The following is an 18,617-nucleotide window of genomic DNA, read 5'->3' as shown; positions in this document are numbered from 1 at the left end:
CTTCTCTGGGCTTATTTATCAGGTAATGTCAACTCTCTGGAACCTAGCAAAGAAATAAAGTATGGAGCAAGACTCTGAAAGCAAAATGATACATGCCATTTAAGCCCAGTTTTCACAATGACTTTTATCGCAGTCTGCGGCACCACCATTTACCTGGTCACCCTCGCTTGAAACCTGGTAAGTTATCCTCACTGCATTCTTCTCCTTGCTACATTCAATCAATCATTAAATCCAATGAAGTCCATGTTCAAGAGATCTATCTTGTCTGTCCATCCAATCATTTTAATAACCACTATCAGATATTAGGCCAAAGGTTAAAGAATGGGCCAAACTCAGTGGGCCAAACTCAGTGGGCCCACCAACCAGTGGGCCAAACTCAACCCACAGAACATTTTGTCTGACGTGCATGAAATTTTTTTTAAAATATGAATATTTGCCAGTACTGAAAAGTGGGAGATTTCACACACACACAAAAACAGATTTCCAGCTTTTCTTGGAATATCAGAAGATCTGGAAAAACCAGGCTGAAGGTAAGTAGCAGCTACATCCTGTGGAGAAGGCATACACTCTCTAGTTGGTTACAGTTCTCACCTTTACCTATGTGTCATTAATTTTGCTTGAGTTTGTACACCCTGATTTAGACTTTGATAATTTATTTCCTGAACGAATGCAATAACTTCTTGACTGGGCTCCCTGCCTTTGGTTTGAACCTGTTCAATTCTTAATTTGACAATGCTGACAAATAGACTTTGTAAATGAAACTTTTTCATTGTACTCCCTGCTTCAAATCCTTCAATGGTGCCGCATCATCTACAAGATAGAGTTCAACTTCCTATCAAAACATGAAAGCTATTCTTGACTTAATCCCTATGTACATCTTCAGTCTCACCATATATCCAGTCAGACCGAATTGCTTTTAGTTCTCCCAAAATGCCATGATCTCTCCCACTTCTGTACTTTTAAGATTGTTCTCTCCTCAACTTGGAACGCCCATCCTTTCTTTGCCTGGCTAACTGCTACTATTCCTTTCAGATCAGCTCAAGTATGATTTCTGGGACACTCCCAGGTTTCTCCTCCCAACCCTCTCTACCTACCACTTCCGCTCAGTCTACCAGGCTATGTTAGTAGCTTTCTATGGCTATTATAGTACTGTATTATAATTATTGCTTTTTTTTTTAAACCTATGTTCTCCAACTAGTGTGAGCTCCTTGAAAGTTACCACTGTTAAATTCCATCTTAAAATGTAAATGAGAAGATAAACGTGTTACTTCAATTATTTGTATGGTAGCAGCAGATAAAAAAGGGAACTAACATTTGTAAAAGACCTCCGATGTGCCAAGTACTACATCTAGGTCCTTTTTCAATATCTCATTTACAATAAAAAATGAGATAAGATTTAATAGGATTTACAATAAATGAAAAAGTGTACAGATTTTGAAATTTTAGTTATGGCTTGGTTAAATTTTGAGATATTAGTTGCTTTTATAAGATTCTCACATTATACCATTATGAGGTCACAGCTGTCATTCAGATACAATCATCCCTTGGTATCGACTGGGGACTGGTTCCAGGACCTCTGTGGATACCAAAATCTGCAGATGTTCCAAGTCCCTTATATAAAACAGTGTAGTATTTGCGTATATAATCTACAGACATCCTCCCATTACTTTAAATCATCTCTAGATTATTTAAAATACCAAATCCAATGTAAATGCTATGTAATTATTAATAATTATTATACAGTTTTGTTTAGGGAATAATGACAAGAAAAAAAATCTATACATATTCATTACAGACCAAACCATCATAGGCCTAAGCTACATATTGTGTTTCCCTGAAAATAAGACCTAGCAGGACAATCAGTTCTAATGCGTCTTTTGGAGCAAAAATTAATATAAGACCCGGTCTTATAGTAAAATAAGACCGGATATTATATTATATTATATTATATTATATTATATTATATTATATTATACCCGGTCTTATATTATATTAAAATAAGACCAGTCTTATATTAATTTTTGCTCCAAAAGATGCATTAGAGCTGATTGTCCAGCTAGGTCTTATTTTTGGGGAAACATGGTAGCATATGTCAACAACAACGTAACATTTTTTTCAAATATATCCATCTGTGGTTGGTTGAATCTGCAGATGCCAAACCTGGCAGATACAGAGAGCTGACTGTACTTATAATGTGCTTAAGACTAATTTTTAGTTAATATTATTCCTGAGTTAACTCATTTAGTATCATTTTCCCTGACTTGAAAAAAGGGAAGGAAAAAAAAAATAAAGCTCAAGATCACCAAAGCTTAAGGAAAGGTTTTTTTAAAAAATCCTTAACAATATGATGCAACAAAATGTTCATGTAAGGAGAAATCTTACCTATTAAGACTTTATGGAAAAAAGAAACATTATGTAATGTTTTCATAGGATTCACTCAAACATAATTTTCAGCTGCTCCTATATTTAGCAAAATAGGTAAAATTCTTGCAAAATATTTAAAAGGTCAACTTACCTTTTCTGTAAGAATTACAATTGGTGAAAATGCAGACTTCATGAAATCATAAACATCAATTTGAAATAAATATTTCAGATTCTGATACTCAGAAGCATCTTCTGTGGATTATTAAAAAAATACGTTAATACTTGATATGATGTAATTTTTTAATCTTTCTTCCTTAGTTTCTGCGTTAAAAAACAAATAACTTGTTTCTTACCTTTTTGAGCAATGTGATTTTGAGAAGACAAAGAATAATCAGTTGAAAACATCTGACTGTTTGGCAGGGTATTTTCTACAGATCTGTCTATTTCCTCCAGAGTTGGCCCTTCCATATCTAGTGATGTTTTTGATTTTTCATCATTATTTTTAGAAGATGGAGTTTTGAAGTGTACTTCTTCATGAATTCTCATAGGTAACCCTATTTCAGAGACCATATCTGCAAATAAATAAGAGAGATGTTTTTCTTTTTTTTTAATACTTGCTTTGTTGTGGGCTTCTCTTTTGTTTACTAGGCAGATCATTCTTTGAACCTTTGTGATCATTATGATACTTCATTTTGGAAAAAAGAATTTCACTAAAACATAAATTGTAGCTTGTATTAGTTCCTACCACACCCTTACTGGCTTAAATAATACAAATACATTCTCTTAGAGTTCCAGAGATCAGAAGTCCTAAAACCAAGGTGTTGGCAGGACTGTGTTCCTTCTGGAGGCTGTAGAAGAGAATCCATTTCCTTGTCTTTTCTACCTTATGGAAGCCACCTGTGTCCCTTGGCTCATGGCCCCATCTTTCATCCTCAAAGCCAGTAGTGCAGCATCTTCTAATCTCTCTCTTAATCTGACCCTCCTGCCTTCCTCCTGTAAGAAACCTTGTGATTATACTGGGCCCACTAGGGTAATCTCTCCATCTCAGGATGCTTCATTTAATCACATCCATAAGGTCATTTTTGCTTTGTAAAGTAACATATTCAGAGGGTCTGGGGTTTAAGAGATGGACATCTTTGAAGCACCATTATTCAGCCTCCCCCATAGCCTTTCCTTTATTCCTTGACAAAGGAATAATTTTTAAAACTGTATACAATTCTATCTATTCTCTACATCGTCCTAAAAACTATTTAAAAAGAAAAAAAATAACACAACTATCAACAATTCTATTATACTATACAGTGTAAGCTTATAACTAAGAATAAGACAGATCCCCATAGGATTTCATTCCTTTTGGATACATTTATTATCCAAGAAGGTGTAATGTTTAAATACCATTGTAAAAATACATATTTCCACCATTCAAGAAAATTGGTGAGATCATTTTCTTACTTCATCTGGTAGACAACCAGAAAGAGAGTCAAAATGACCAAAATTATTTACAGTATCTACAGCCTACTTGATATTAATAGCTAATTCTATTTAATACATAGAACAAACTGAACTAGTTGCACAAAGAAAGGTAATGTTAGAACTTACAGCAATTAATTTCCAAGTTCTGAAATCTAGCCCACTGGATCATGTATATCTACAATACGTATTTGCTAATATCTACTGTTAAATATAAAGGCCATTATTGCTCAGACTTTTAATGACTTTGCTCCAAAGGTGGAAGAACCACCCACTACTAAAGAAACTATATTTTTCAAAGTCCAACTTTTATTTTCCCCTTCATCCCATGCCCAGTATATTATATTATTATATATCATATCATATACTGTATCATATCATTCAGTGAGTATATTAAAAGAAACAATGAATGAGCAGAAACTTTTTAAATCCCCAAATCAAATACACCCTTTATATCAAATGTAAATTTTAAAGGAAATTGATTGAGAGCAATCCTTCCTAGTTAGCACTTCTAGAATGTTTTAGATTTTAAAGTACATTACATTATTTACTAATTTACTGGAGTGTGTTGTATAAAACAAATATAGATAACATAAGTCCAAAATATATTATTGACGTCATTATTTGTTATTTTAGGAATTATCCATTCATTTTAGAAATTATCAAGAAAAGATTGACTGCATTAAAACAACATTTTGTACGTTTGTGTTGGCTCAGTAGAGGGAAATGACTGATATTATAAATAAAATATAAAAATAACAATTACAAGATATTTCTCATGCAACTGTTTGTACAGTACATGCTGCCATGAGTATACACAGTTATATGCTTATTTGCTCTTTCAGACCCAATAACAGCATAAGGCTATGCTGAGAAATCAAGTTAAAATCAATATTAAATTGTGTTTTGAATTTAATTTCTATGCTATCAATGTGTATCAAAACTTCACATGAGATTGATGTTTAAGTTGGTGATCTCATGAAATCAACATATTGCTTCAGTAAGATTAGAGTGTCATTGACTTTTGAAATGGAACTCAAGAAATTATAAATCTTATCACTGCTATTTTACAGAAGTCAGATAAACCTACGTTATCGGATAAAAATGCATATTATCCAACTGATAATATGATCATTACTTTAGGAAAAATAAAAGTTTTATTTTGCATTTCAATAAAACAAAGCTGATACAGGTTTAAATAAAACATTCCTGATTTTTCTGCTTTTATGATACATATTAAATATTTAAATGATTTATACCTTTAAATGATAATATGCCTCAGTTCAAATTTGAAATGAAAATATGTATGCATATATCTTGAGAACCTTCATTTAAAAAGGATTACCTTTCCCCAAAATTAATTTAAAAATTTTAAATTTGAAACATGTCAAATTTTGCTGTATTTGTAATGTTGCATCTTATATTTATGTGCATGCCATGTCAAATAGCCATCAACTTACTTTAAGACAGTTCAATTTTCATAGGTTAAACTGATTGTTTGATTGAATTAACTAATCAAACAGGATTAAAGAAAACAAATTCTAACTAGTTCTAGTCTGAAGTATAGTATTCAAGTAAACTCTGGGATTTACCTCTCAGTTACTTTTTACTTTTTAAGACAAAGAGACAAAAGTATCAGTGCAATCCTGAAAAACAATATTAAAGAGTTGCAAGTGAATTACTCAATGTCTAATTTTGCTCTTTGAGTTATGAATTTAACACAGCACTTTGATGCTGTCATTTACTTAGCAGTGTTTAAAAGATGAAAGTCCCAAGTAAGCAAACATTTATTAGTAATTTAAATGCCACCTATGAACATTAAAGTTAAAAATGAACAATCAACTTAGGAATCTGAATCCAACGGGACTCTTGTAAATACAGGCCTCACATAGTGATCTACCATACTGTTTAATGGCAGTAGGGGACAAAAAGGCTTACTCGATAATTAAATGCACTCAAATTTATATGTAGCTATATTACTTTTTAAAACTATTGTTTTAAACTACATTTGAAATAATATGTTAAGAAAAATGACTATTTCCTATAATATTTTTATGTTTAATTACAGTCAGGTATCATTTTCACCCGACTTAAAGATAAACTTTATGATTTACATTAGTTACAGATAAGCCTTTCTTACAATTGTCTATAAACAAAAATTTAAGTCAAATAAAATAATGAATAATTTTTCATATTTAACTGTACTTGGGAAACTTATTTAAATATACTCAATTGGAATCCTTTTGTAAAATAGTTATTAATATTATAATATAAATAATTGTTCCCTAATTTACTTGTTTTGTAAATTTTTATGTTAGCATATCAGTTTTTCTGTAAATGTAGTTATTCCAAGTCTCAGCCTTTCACAAATATTAACTAAACATCAGTGATACATTTTTCTTATGCACTCTTTCTAATTAAGGCAAGTTTTCATTTGTTATTACCTTGGATTTGTAGAAATTATCTGAAAATACTGGCTGTGTTAGCTATTTCTCCAATATCCAGAAAATAGGGCCTGTGCCTTTATCTGAATCCTTTTTGGGGTATTTTTTTAAACCAATTTTGTGTGACCCCCAGGTTGTTTTTTGTTTAATTAGTATTGTAATGTTTTGAAATAATCAGTTTTGTTTATATAGTATAACATATCTTTTTTCTGAAAACTTAAAGGAATTTTTGAATATTATAATGGTAAAAGTCCCCCAAAACTAGTTATAATTGCATAAATGCCCTATTTTCATTTGACTATTCATCAAGTTTTTCGTATTTAGAAATTTTCCCAGCATCACTATATGAAATGATAAATAAATTCTACTAAAATACTATTCAGGTGGCCTGGAGTGTCTATAAATATGCTCTAAAACATTTTTATATATTTATAATCCTCTGCATTTTATTTTAAATCTCCTGCATTTCTGGACCTGATATTGTCTTGCTTTGTTTTAGTTCTTCTCCTTTCCAATTACTCTTATCTACTTTTTCACAGTGTTCCTTTAGGAGCTAACAAGTTTAGAACAAAATAATTTCCTCTTCAGCCTTTGACAATTTAGTTTTCTAATGTTTTTAGTCATGAAACACATCACACCCACATATTTCTCATTTAGAGAGGGTTAAAATCTGAGGGGGAAAAGTACATTTTGGAGAATATTAAGAAACAACAAGTAGCTCTTCTGGAAATTCAAGAAAATCAGCTCGTTCTAATGTGTTTCTTTCTGAGTTTACAATGTTGTTGACCTCTGCTTATGAAAGATTTCTGTCATCTTAGGGTTCATTGGTTTCTGTATTACTGGCAAATATTTGCTGAGTTTCTAATCTGTCCATCGTAGAGACATCATAATGGAGATGTGGGAAAGTCATGTTATATAATTCTTTACTTAAAAATACAATCCACATATTGTTAATCATAGGAGTTGCTAGGTACTGGACATCTAGATCTAGAAGTATCCTCTGATACTCTCTTCTCTCTTTTTTTGCCCTCTGTTGAGCTGCCAGAATTGAAAGACTTGAGAAGGTTGAAAACTTGGGTTTCCTTATTATCTTGTATACTTAAAAAAAAAAAAAAAACAACCCTTGTTAACATAGTTGTTCTTGTTGGGGTAGGATGGGGGTGGGGTACAGACCTAGAATAAAATTTAGGAATCAAGACTATTATGAATTACTGAAATTTCCCTTAGCTTAAGTTTCTTAAAAAAACAAACAAACAAACAAAAAAAAAAAACTATAGTTATATTGGGAAGGTGTAAATGACCTAAAAAGTGAGTGTCAATGAGCTAAAATCCCAATTACCAGAATAGGAAGTCGATGGATATCATCTAAAATAGATTAATCAAAGTTGAATGATATAGGTTTTATTTTGAAAATAGAGACAAATAGTAAAAGAAATTTGCTTAAAAACATGAAACAAAATTATTGTCCCTGGGACAGAGGTGGGAGTAAAGATGGACAGAGGGAACAAAATTTCCATTGGTTTAAAAAAAAAAAAAAAAAAAAAAGCCTTAGCACTATATTTTTAAACCTGTTTACATCTACTACTTTAATAAAAAAATTTTTTTAATTTATTTTAACTGTGTTTTTCCAGGACCCAGAAGCTCCAAGTCAAGTAGTTGTTTCAATTTAATTGTGGAGGCAAAGCTCATTTACACTAGCCTATGCGGGGATCGAACCGGCAACCCTGGTGTTATGAGCATCGTGCTCTAACCAACTGAGCTAACCAGCCGCACCCCCCACCCCCGCAAAAAATTTTTTAATTATTGTAAAATACCTAATATCTTACTAGAACATCCATATATGTCAAATCATTTTTTTTCCTTAGTATTTTATTTTATAACATTAAAATCTAAGTCCCAGAGTAAACCAGAAACTGATAAAAAGGGTGATTAATAAAGTTGTTGATTGTTATTTTAAGAACATGGATTCCTGGACTTTTTGTACTTATAAAAGTACTTATCTTATTTGTACTTACAAATTATGTTTAAAAAATAAATTATATTATAGATATTTTTATACAAACCTGACTGACTGTATCTGCTTTTCAACATCATAACTTTCATATTAGCTGTGGGATCATTTTCAGCTGAAAATTCTTCTGTTTCATCATTTTCCACTACATTATTTTCATCCAGTATATCTTTGGGAAATGACAATTCTGTTTCCTTCTGAAAGTTCCAAGGGTTGTCAAAATTATACAAGAAATGTTTAAAATATGGTACGGTATCAGAATCATCTGTTTTCTCCAAGACTCTCTCTTTGCCTAATTGATCTTCAGTTTCCATAATTTGTATTGTTTTTATTTCTTGTTCTTTATCAGGGTCAAATTCACTTATTGGAGGATGTTCATGTTTATCTCCTTCACCTCCTTCTTCATTTTTTCCATCACCTGTTATAATTTTATCTTCATTGGCATATGCAAAGCCTAGCATATTAAAACCAAAATCAAACCAACTTGGTTTGAGACTTGTGCTACCGTTATTGATTGTGTCTCCTTTTTCTGTTAATATTTCTGTACATGGAACTGTGGGTTCTTCCTCAGATGATACGGAATTAGGAACATCTTGTAGTGGTGGATCACTTTCTTTGGGCAATAATTCAAGCCCTGCATCTTCACCTCCAAAACCTAAATAACTTCTAAATCCACTGCCAAACCAACCAGTGGCTTGAGGATTGAGAATGTGCTCTGACTCAGATGCTTCAGACTGTTTCTTTGGCACTGAATTGAATTCTGATTCAGATTCTTGCTTATGTTCTGTTTGGGGCTCACTATTACTTAATTCCTCTAGGTCTTTCTCATCTTCTATTGCTATTTTTCTACTTGGAAATGAGCCTTCTTGCAGAGGTTCAATAACTGATTCAAAAGTCTTCCCTTCAGCTTGTTCCCTTCCGAATCCAAACCATCCTGTCACTTCAGGCACAGGTGAGGATGGTGGGACATAATCCATTTCTGGAATAGGATCCTGTTTCACACTTCCAGCTTCTACTCCTTCCCAGTTTTTTGATTCACTAGTTCTTCTAATATCTTCAGGGGCCTCTGATGCTGGAAATTGATCTTCAAACCAAGTACTTTCAGACATTGAATAAAATCCATGTTCTCTCAGAAAATCACTTTCATATATTTGGTCTTTATCTTCTTCATATGGATATATATTTTCACCATCATTGTCACTGTTTAACTCACTATCTTCATTTTCAAATGTGTAGCTTACTCCAAGAAGACAAAGAAAATCAGATTCCTAAAAAGAAAAAAAAAATTATGATTGACATAACTATACTAAAACTCCTTGTTTCTCTCAATCATTTTAAATGAATGACTATGATTTTCCCAAGACCACATAACTAACTCAACAGCAGAGCAAAAACTAACATCAGATCTCCTAATCTCAGATACTTGTATCACAACAGACTTCTCAGGTTAATGATTAAACTTAAATGAAAATCCTTTTACATTAGGATTTACTTGTTATCAAATAGTTGAAGAATTTGAGAAGCAGAGACAATCAAGTCTTTGAGTATATTATGCAAATAAACTCTGATGAAAAGGCATACATATCCATAAAATCTTGCTCCTCCTAAGAGTGAACTGAACGGACACGTGCAGCTGTGTGGTGATTTGAGGGAAGGGAATTTCACAGCACATGGTCACAGCTCAGACAGACCAGAGACTAAAGCATGAAAGCCTGGTTAAAAGTTGCACTAAGATATTTAGATTTCTTTTACTGAGATATTGCCTGTATTCAATGGAGGTGGGGATATCCTTGCCTATCTCACAGAACAACCAAATCATCAAGAAGAAAATGCAAAAGCTATTTTCTTAAAATCATGTCATTGTTTGAAATGCACTGCTCTTTGGATATCACCATTATGAAATGAAAATAATGTTTAGAATTTTTGAAAATAAGAATTGGCAACTTTACAATATGTTTTTGGCACTGCAATATAGTGATTAAGAACAGACTCTGGAGGCAAACCCTCTGGGATCAAATCCTGATTCTGCCATTTACTATCTCTGTGACCTTGAATAAATCATATGACCTTTTTATGCCTCAGTCTTGTCATCTGTAAAATGAGAATAATGACAGCACCGACCCAATAGGGATGTTTCAAGAATTAAATGAATCAAGTGCTTAGAATAATAACTGTCTCTAGTAAACACTAGCCTAACCTAGCCTAAGGTTACACTACCCCAGATGAGCCAGTAATGCAAGGGTGAAAAGGTCCACCCCTTTGTCTCTTTCAGGACAACTCTCAAAGGACATCCCAGATTCAGAATTTCTTATCGAATCAACTGAGACCTTTGTTGCAACTGCCTCACAGTTCAACTTCTCTGTCTGGCCAGTCCTGACTTTTCTTTTGTTCCCTCGCAGCTGCTATTATTCCCAAGAGGACTCCCCAGTAAACTTCTTGGATGCAAAGGTCCACCTCAGAATCTTATTTCCCAAGGAACTTGACCTAAGAATTTGGGGCTTCTGTATGTTTACAATGTGCTTTGCTCTGTGCTAGGTGCTGAAATTCTATAGTAAACAATAAAAAAAAGTAATTGTAAATTGTAAGTGCTATGGAAGAAATAAACGGGAAGCTGTGACTAAGAAGCAGTGATTCCATAAGAATCACCACGGAAGGCCTCTCTGAGGCACTGATGTTTAAGCTGTGACCTAAGGGATAAGAGAGAACTAGCAAAGTGAAGAACTTGGGGAAAGCATTACAACCAGAGAAAATCGCCTATTTGGGACTCTGGGCTGGGAAAGAGCTTGGCCTGTTCTAAGAACAGTCAACAGGCCAGGGTGGCCAGGAGATGGCGAGTGAAAGGAGAATGGCATAAGACAGGGTCAGCAAAGGCGGGCAGGAGATCAAGTGGAACCAGGGTAAGGAAGACAAGGCTTGATTCCAACTTCAATGAAAAGCCATCAAAGGTCTCTAAACCAAAGGAATGACATGACCTCATTTGTTTGTTTTTATAAGATGCATTGCTGTTCGAAAAATGAATTGGGAAAGGGCAAAAGGAGAGGGAAAGAGATCAGTTAGAAGGCTATTGCAGTATTCTAATTAAGAGATAATGATAATGAATTAGGGCTCTGCGGGAGAGTGAAAATGATGAGAATACAATAAAGTCAGATGTATTTTGGAGCTAGAACTAACAGGACCAGTGATTATACAGTAAATGGACAGTTAATCCCAGAATTAGTGCTGGGAAAGAGCCAGATAATTGCCTAACTAGACAGCCTCACTTGAAACTGGTCTCACTTAAGGTAAATTGGCTTATTCTGGAATCTGAATTAAATGGCCTAATCAAATTCATATATTAAAAAGTCACCTTCTGATTCCCTTTCTCATTATCAAGCCCAATATTATCAAGTTTATTTAAAACTCCAACAGCAAAAGAGGTTGTACAGATATGAGATCTAGAGAGTGTTAACCAAAAAATAAAAGGCCTTTCAAAGTGAGAGACAAGAAGAATTTGTTTGAGATATTTTAAAAAATATATATATAGCTATTCAAGAATCACTGATTCCGGCAGAAACCCAAATACTGGTAGTGTTCCAATTAGGAGACAAAGGCGGGGGTATTTATGAGGAAGGGATGGGGAACAATTACATCAATAGAAGAAAGGCATTTCTATTGGTGCAGATAAGCTAACATAGTGATGCTAATTCTAAACAATGTTTTTAGTTTTTAGTCATATAGTCAGAATATCTGCTTTCTTATTATCATTGCCAACAGTTCTTTGGGACACAGGGTTGCTTTAGGCCCAGTCCAAAGGTTATTTAGCCCTGCTTGAACAGTCCAACAGTTTGAAGCATAACACATGCAAGGCAGTTCCTCTGGGATAGCAGCTACAGTTCCGTTTTAAAGTGGCTCCATTTATATTATGTTTCTTAACAAGAATGTGAGGGGAAATAAACTTTGTCCCAGTAGCACAATAACATTAATAATAATATCTAACACTTACGTAGCACTTACTTTTCTATGTACGTTACATATGCTTATATTTTCTTCAATAAGTTTATGAGGTAGCACCATATTATAATCATCATCCTCATTCTACACATGAGAAAATGAAGACCACATAGCTAGATACTAAGTGACTAACTGAGTCAGGCTTTGAACTGAGTCCACCTCCAGAATCCATGCTCTTAACCACTACATTCCACAGCCTGTCTGTTCATTTTTCAGGAAGCAAAATCTTTGTCATCAACTTTGTCTTACCTAATTTTATTCACATACTCCAACTATTCCTAATGTGAGTTCTCAGACCAACGATTTTATGTATTCGCTATACAAGACACATAACCAGTGCGCAGTTATACATCAGAAAACTCTTTTAGTCAAGAAATTTTAAATTCAATTAATAACCAAAATGAGTTTACTTACTTTAGTTGGTATTTGAATTTCCTCAGATATAAACACCTCTTCAGTCTGGACTGCATCTCTGGGAAAATATCCAAAGTCCTTTCCTTTCTATCAAAATGAAAAACAAAAGATCATCAAGGAAGAGTAATCAAAGCAATAAACTATTGAAAGTAATTTTGGGGGCCGGCCCGGTGGCTCAGGTGGTTTGGGCTCCTAACACCAAAGGCTGCCGGTTTGATTCCCACATGGGCCACTGGGCTCTCAACCACAGGTTGCTGGTTGGATTTCTCAACTCCCGCAAGGGATGGTGGGCTCCACCCACTGCAACTAAGATTGAACACAGAGCCTTGAGCTGAGCTGCCGCTGAGCTCCCGGATGGCTCAGTTGGTTGGAGTGAGACCTCTCAACCACAAGGTTGCTGGTACAACTCCCGCAAGGGATGGTGGGCTGTGCCCCCTGCCACTAGCAATGGCAACTGGACCTGGAGCTGAGCTGCCCCCTCCACAGCTAAGACTGAAAGGACAACAACTTGACTTGGAAAAAATCCTGGAAGTACACACTGTCCTCCAATAAAGTCCTGTTCCCCTTCCCCAATAAAAAATCTTAAAAAAAAAAAGTAAGTAATTTTGCCCCATGTCCTTGGCTTTCATCTATTTTAAATCACAAATATTAATTGGCTTTAATATGCCATCAAAGAGAAAGTGAGTGATATCACATTCCTTTTGTCAAAAGAACAGCATTAGTTTGAGGAAACAAAGAGGCAAAGTTGTCAAATGCCACTTTTTCAAACTTCAGAGGGGAACCATCCCACACACTCGTTTTCTTCCTTTTTGTGTTCCTTAATGACTTTCCCTGCCCAGGTGGACCACAGATTTACACTAGTAAACCTGGGATATCAAAAGGTGGGAGTAGCCAAGCTAGATAAAGCTGTGACGTATTCAGCATTTTCAGGATGTCAAAATTAGGTGAAAGGTTTAAACTCTGAAGGGCCGAGATAGATTCATCAAGATAGTAAAGATCTGTGAGTCCTCCAGGGAGGATGTGGTTCCATTCAACTTTTCTGAGGCTACCTTGGTAACAGAGATCCTCTTAATCCGGTTTAAGTACATGTACATGTCCCCTGAGAGTGAAGGCTTCACACAACCATTCTCAGCCCATTTCCTATCCCTATCGAGCTTTAAATAACATGTTTCTTTTGGTCCCTCAATCCAGCAGCATTACACTTTCATTGTAATTCTTCCAGCTCTGCAGTGGCTGCAACTATTTGGAAATTGACAACCTGTGGGAGAACTGACAGTGTGGTTCCTTAAACAGTCATCTGCCTGGACTAAACATCTAATGCATAAAATTAAATGTGCTTGAAACTTCACCCTGGCTCCACACATTACACGCTGCTTTTGTGTGGAACTATAGTTTTCACGCATAGGAAACAAGAAAAAATGCTTTCTTTTCCTCTTATACCTACTGTGTCATTTTTCTTATAGCTGCATGGGGTGTTTCTAATGCGTTCAAGACATAGATTGGCATATTTAAGGGACCATGAGCAGTAAGGAATCTTGGGAGCTGCAGAGGCCAGACAAACAATTCTGGCCAGTGACAGTCAGAGTTTCAGTCATACAGCCCCTGATGCTAAAAAGCAGGATGGATCCAGATAGAATCTGTTCTTTCAAATGGTGATCACAGAGGCTATGAGAGAGAGAGAGAGAGAGAGAGAGAGAGAGAGAGAGAGAGAGAGAGAGAGATCTGATGCATATGCAATATGGAAATAATGCTATGTATCAGGTTGGTCATGCTTATTCAGCTTGGGAGAAAAATTGCTTATAGTAGCATTTTTTCATTATAAAGCATAATGATATAATCAAACATACAAACCTATTTTTTTTTAACTTTTATTTATTTTAAGTGTGTTTTTCCAGGACTCATCAGCTCCAAGTCAAGTAGTTGTTTCAATCTAGTTGTGGAGGGCGCAGCTCACACTGGCCCATGCGGTGATCGAACCAGCAATCTTGTTAAGAGCACCACACTCTAACCAACTGAGCTAACCAACTGCCCCATACAAACCTATTTTCAACTGAAAACATTAATCATTAATTTTCCTGTGTTATATATTAGAGAGATGATTCTGGCTTCAATGAATTTCAGTGTAATAGGACTTTGGGTCAAAGTCATTTTTGGGCCAGTTCTTGTTTTCCATGAAAAGTTCATATACTTTGCTTCCCTGGGCTACTAATCTTTCTGAGGACCTCTTCAGTTAACAATTCAGTCCTTTATTTGCTCAGAAAGATGTGCCTTTCTTTTTCTTTCTTTCTTTTTTTTTAAGGAAGGCACAGGTCACAGTGGCCCATAGCGGGGATCGAACAGGCAACCTTGGTGTTATTAGCACCATGCTCTAACCAACTAAGCCAACAGGTCACCCCAAGATGTGCCTTTTTAATATGATTAGCTAAAAGGTCCCAGTCTCTCTTAAACTTGGCCATTGGCAGCACCATAGGATGCAAGGGAAGGCTGGGGTCATCCCATAATTTCTATGGGCACCTCTAAAGTCTCTCCAAGTAAATATAAAAATTTACGTTCAAAACTACAAATGCTATGTAAAAATAATCTCAAAGCACTCTTAGTTCTCCCTGCCAACCAGACTGCCTTCCCAAAAGCTATTTTATAGATATTCTGGAACCAACACTGAAACAAGACCATTTTTGTTTGTTTAAATATGGTAAGGGTTTTTAAAATGTATAAAAAGTGCTTTGGAATTCTTAAAGTTCCTTTAGAGATGAAAAGCAGGCATCCTTGTACAAGCTAGCCATTTATTCTGCATTCAGATTTTAAGACCAGATACTTACACTTCCTGCCCACAAATCTTCCTTTTCTCCTGCAAGTTTAACATAAACAGATATCTCTTCTCCCTTAGTGAAGTTCAGGTATCGGCAGTCAGGTCCTCTGTAATCTCTCACGGCTAAGACTCTGCTTATTAATGCTATGTAAACATGTAAAGAAAAACACACAATTTAAATTAAAATGCTATTTCTCCCCCTCCCATCTTGCTGTCTTCCAATCCATCCTATGTATTTGCAAATGCTAATTTTCTTTATATAATTTATGGTATCAAAAACCTACGTAGACTTTTCACTGCACACAGAATCAATTCAAAACACTTTAGCTTGGTATCCAAAGCTGTCCATTACCTGGTCTTCCTACCCTATTTAAAATGACATACTCTGATTCCTTTACAGTCAATTTCCTCTATCCATTATCCCTAGAATGTGTCATTATCATTTTCCAGTGAATAGGGAAGGGAAAGAAAAGATAATTAGTGTTTTTCCTGGTACTTATGTATTCCAGCCATTATACTAAGCTCTTTTATATCTTTATTTTATTAAATCCTCAAAACAGACCTATGAGATAAATAATCTCATCTCAGTCTAACAAATGAGACTTTAAGTTTCAGAGAATTGAAACTCACCTGACAAATGGTGGAGCCAAGATTTGCACTGAGGTTCTTTTCACTGTATCATCTATCTTCTGTATTCCCAGCTTTTCTTTCTGCTCTTTCCTGAACCTAGAAACCCTGTGGTTTCTCTTCATGGTGAACTCATAACTACTGCCTCTGGGAGACATCCCTAATCCATTTAACTCACTCTGCCCCTTCTCTGAACTTCAATATTACCTGTTATCCTTAGGTTGTATCAGTGTTTACTAATTAATCAATATCTTGTCTCACTTATTCAGTAGAATGAAAATTCCTGGAGGTCAAGAAACTTATCTTAACATTTCATTTTATTCTCTTAGATTCATTCCCCCCATCTAGACTCAGCACATAACAGGCCCTCAATAACTACAAATGATCATAACCCATATGCTAGATTTAATACATACAGTAATATACACACCAAATTAACTATTATAATTATACTAATATATGTAAAACATTTTAATTAAGTTATGCAATCAAAGTTAAAATAACATTATAAATTACTATAAATTTGAATATTCTCATTCCATGTTCTGTGTCTGGCCCTAAGATAACTAAAATGAGGTTGTAAAGAGGGAAAGAAAGACTATTATTATTATAAAACATTATCTAGTAAACCTCTACATATTAAATTACATATCCAAATGGTTAAAGAAAATATTTACTCATAAAACATTTGCTTGTAAATTATTTGTTTACACTAATAATATTTTCCATTTTTAATTTACATATTGCAAATCAGAAATAATTCTCACATACTGGAGAGATAAAACGTATTTAAAGCAATTATAATATATTAGGATGTAATTCATTTTACACCAGAGTGCTAATAACAGAAAATAAATTAAGTTCTTAAGCAAGAAAATAAAATTAATTTTCTGTGTGAAGCTGGTTTTCTGTCACAATTGTATCTGTCAAAAATTTAAAATATCTTGTAATAAAATAAAAATATATATGAAAATAAATAAATAAAATAACATTAATATACCTTTATAGAAGATAAAGTTGAATATTCAAGGATATAAATAAAATTATATATTGCCAACACTGATTTCAATATGTTTATATAACTAATGAACTTAGAAATTATTAATATTTGATAAAGTTTAGACAGTATATCCTGATGGTTTGAAATAAATTCATTTTTAGAGAACTCATGAGAATCAGAAAGTTCTGATTGTGAAATAGAAACTGAAAAATATCGGGGCTTCATAAATCAAGAAATATCAAATGGCTTGATATCTTTTCTAATATAAATCAATTATATTTAGCTTAAAAAATAGTAAAAGTTTGAGGTCTGGATTAATATATTGATAATTTCTGACATAATTATACATCAGGCTGATCTTTGCCTTTTTGTATATTTACATTAAAAAAATCACAAAATGTCTTCAACATTTTCTTTTTTTACTGAACTATACTTTATAACTACAAATATTTCTCAATGATATCAATGCTCATTTTTACCATGCATGTCCACAATAACATTTTATTTCATTTCAGAGCCTCAATTTAAGAGGAAAAGGAAAATAAGAAAAGCAAACTTACTTTCACATTCCAAGTCACCACATTTTTTAAAGGCTGCCAGCAGTTTTGTGCCTTCCAGACACTTTGTCAGAGAAATAACCAAAAGAAGGATTCTGTGAACTCCAAGCTCCGCCATGCTAAAACAAGCAAGAATCCCAAATGAGGTTTAAACCATTTAGATTGTAGATAGGGCCTCCCAAAACAGGAGATACCCCAACTCTCTTTTCTAAATACCAGAGAAAAAGGTATAGTTTTTTTTTAAAAATCCCTTAAAAACTACATTTTTCTATTGGTATTTAGGCTTAACTTTCGAGACAAACACTGTCTGTTCTCAATCTGCAGTGTCAGGTATCCAGATAATACATTGGGGTTTAATAATTAACAGGAATTTTTAGTTGGACTCATGTCTTATAAAGGTGGCCTATGTGAAACTGTCTCTCTTAAAGGCACCTTGCATTCAACATTTCTTAAACAAGCCTCTACAAAAAGATAGATCATCTCTTTCTGTTAAAAACTTCAGGTAAATCAGTCAATAAGTACAAACTGAGTATTTGCTACATGCAAATATCAGCATCAATGGAGAAAGTACATATTATTACATGTAGAAGCAGTAACAATTTATGTTACAAAAAGGTTTTGAAATATCATGATGAAAGTTATTTTGGAAAATCTATCCCACTTTCATATTTTAAAAAATTTTAGTGTTACTATGAAGTCGAATCTTGTATTTAGGTAAGAATACTAGTTAAAATGTAGTAAGTACTTATGTGCCAGGTCCTGTCCTAAACACTTAAATATGTGATCTGATTTAACCCTGACCCCAACTCTCTAAGGTAAGTAATATTATCATCCCCATTTTTGTATTTGAGGAAACTGAGGTACATAGGGAAGGGCTAAATCACTTCAACATCACATAGTAGAGAAGAAATTTAAACCTATGCCCTGTTTC

General features: G+C 34.1%; 1 protein-coding gene across 3 annotated transcripts in view; it reads right to left on the bottom strand.

Moving 5' to 3' along the window:
• MIA2 (MIA SH3 domain ER export factor 2) overlaps positions 1-18,001 on the bottom strand; it is an 84,304-nt gene extending 66,303 nt beyond the window's left edge. For all 3 annotated transcript variants that reach the window (XM_019713645.2, XM_074328174.1, XM_074328173.1), the window contains exons 1-6: positions 17,690-18,001; positions 15,513-15,646; positions 12,694-12,780; positions 8,342-9,557; positions 2,718-2,936; positions 2,516-2,616 (exon numbers count right to left, since the gene is read on the bottom strand). In XM_019713645.2, the coding sequence (XP_019569204.2) occupies positions 2,516-2,616; positions 2,718-2,936; positions 8,342-9,557; positions 12,694-12,780; positions 15,513-15,646; positions 17,690-17,804 (1,872 nt within the window). In that variant the 5' untranslated portion in view covers positions 17,805-18,001. The remainder of the gene's footprint in view (positions 1-2,515; positions 2,617-2,717; positions 2,937-8,341; positions 9,558-12,693; positions 12,781-15,512; positions 15,647-17,689) is intronic.
• Positions 18,002-18,617: the final 616 nt, after the last annotated feature.

Source organism: Rhinolophus sinicus, linkage group LG03 (genome assembly GCF_036562045.2).
Source record: "Rhinolophus sinicus isolate RSC01 linkage group LG03, ASM3656204v1, whole genome shotgun sequence".
In the NCBI taxonomy this organism is placed as follows: domain Eukaryota; kingdom Metazoa; phylum Chordata; class Mammalia; order Chiroptera; family Rhinolophidae; genus Rhinolophus; species Rhinolophus sinicus.
The sequence above is the reverse complement of the archived record's forward strand: the minus strand, read 5'-3'. Positions and strand labels throughout refer to the sequence as shown.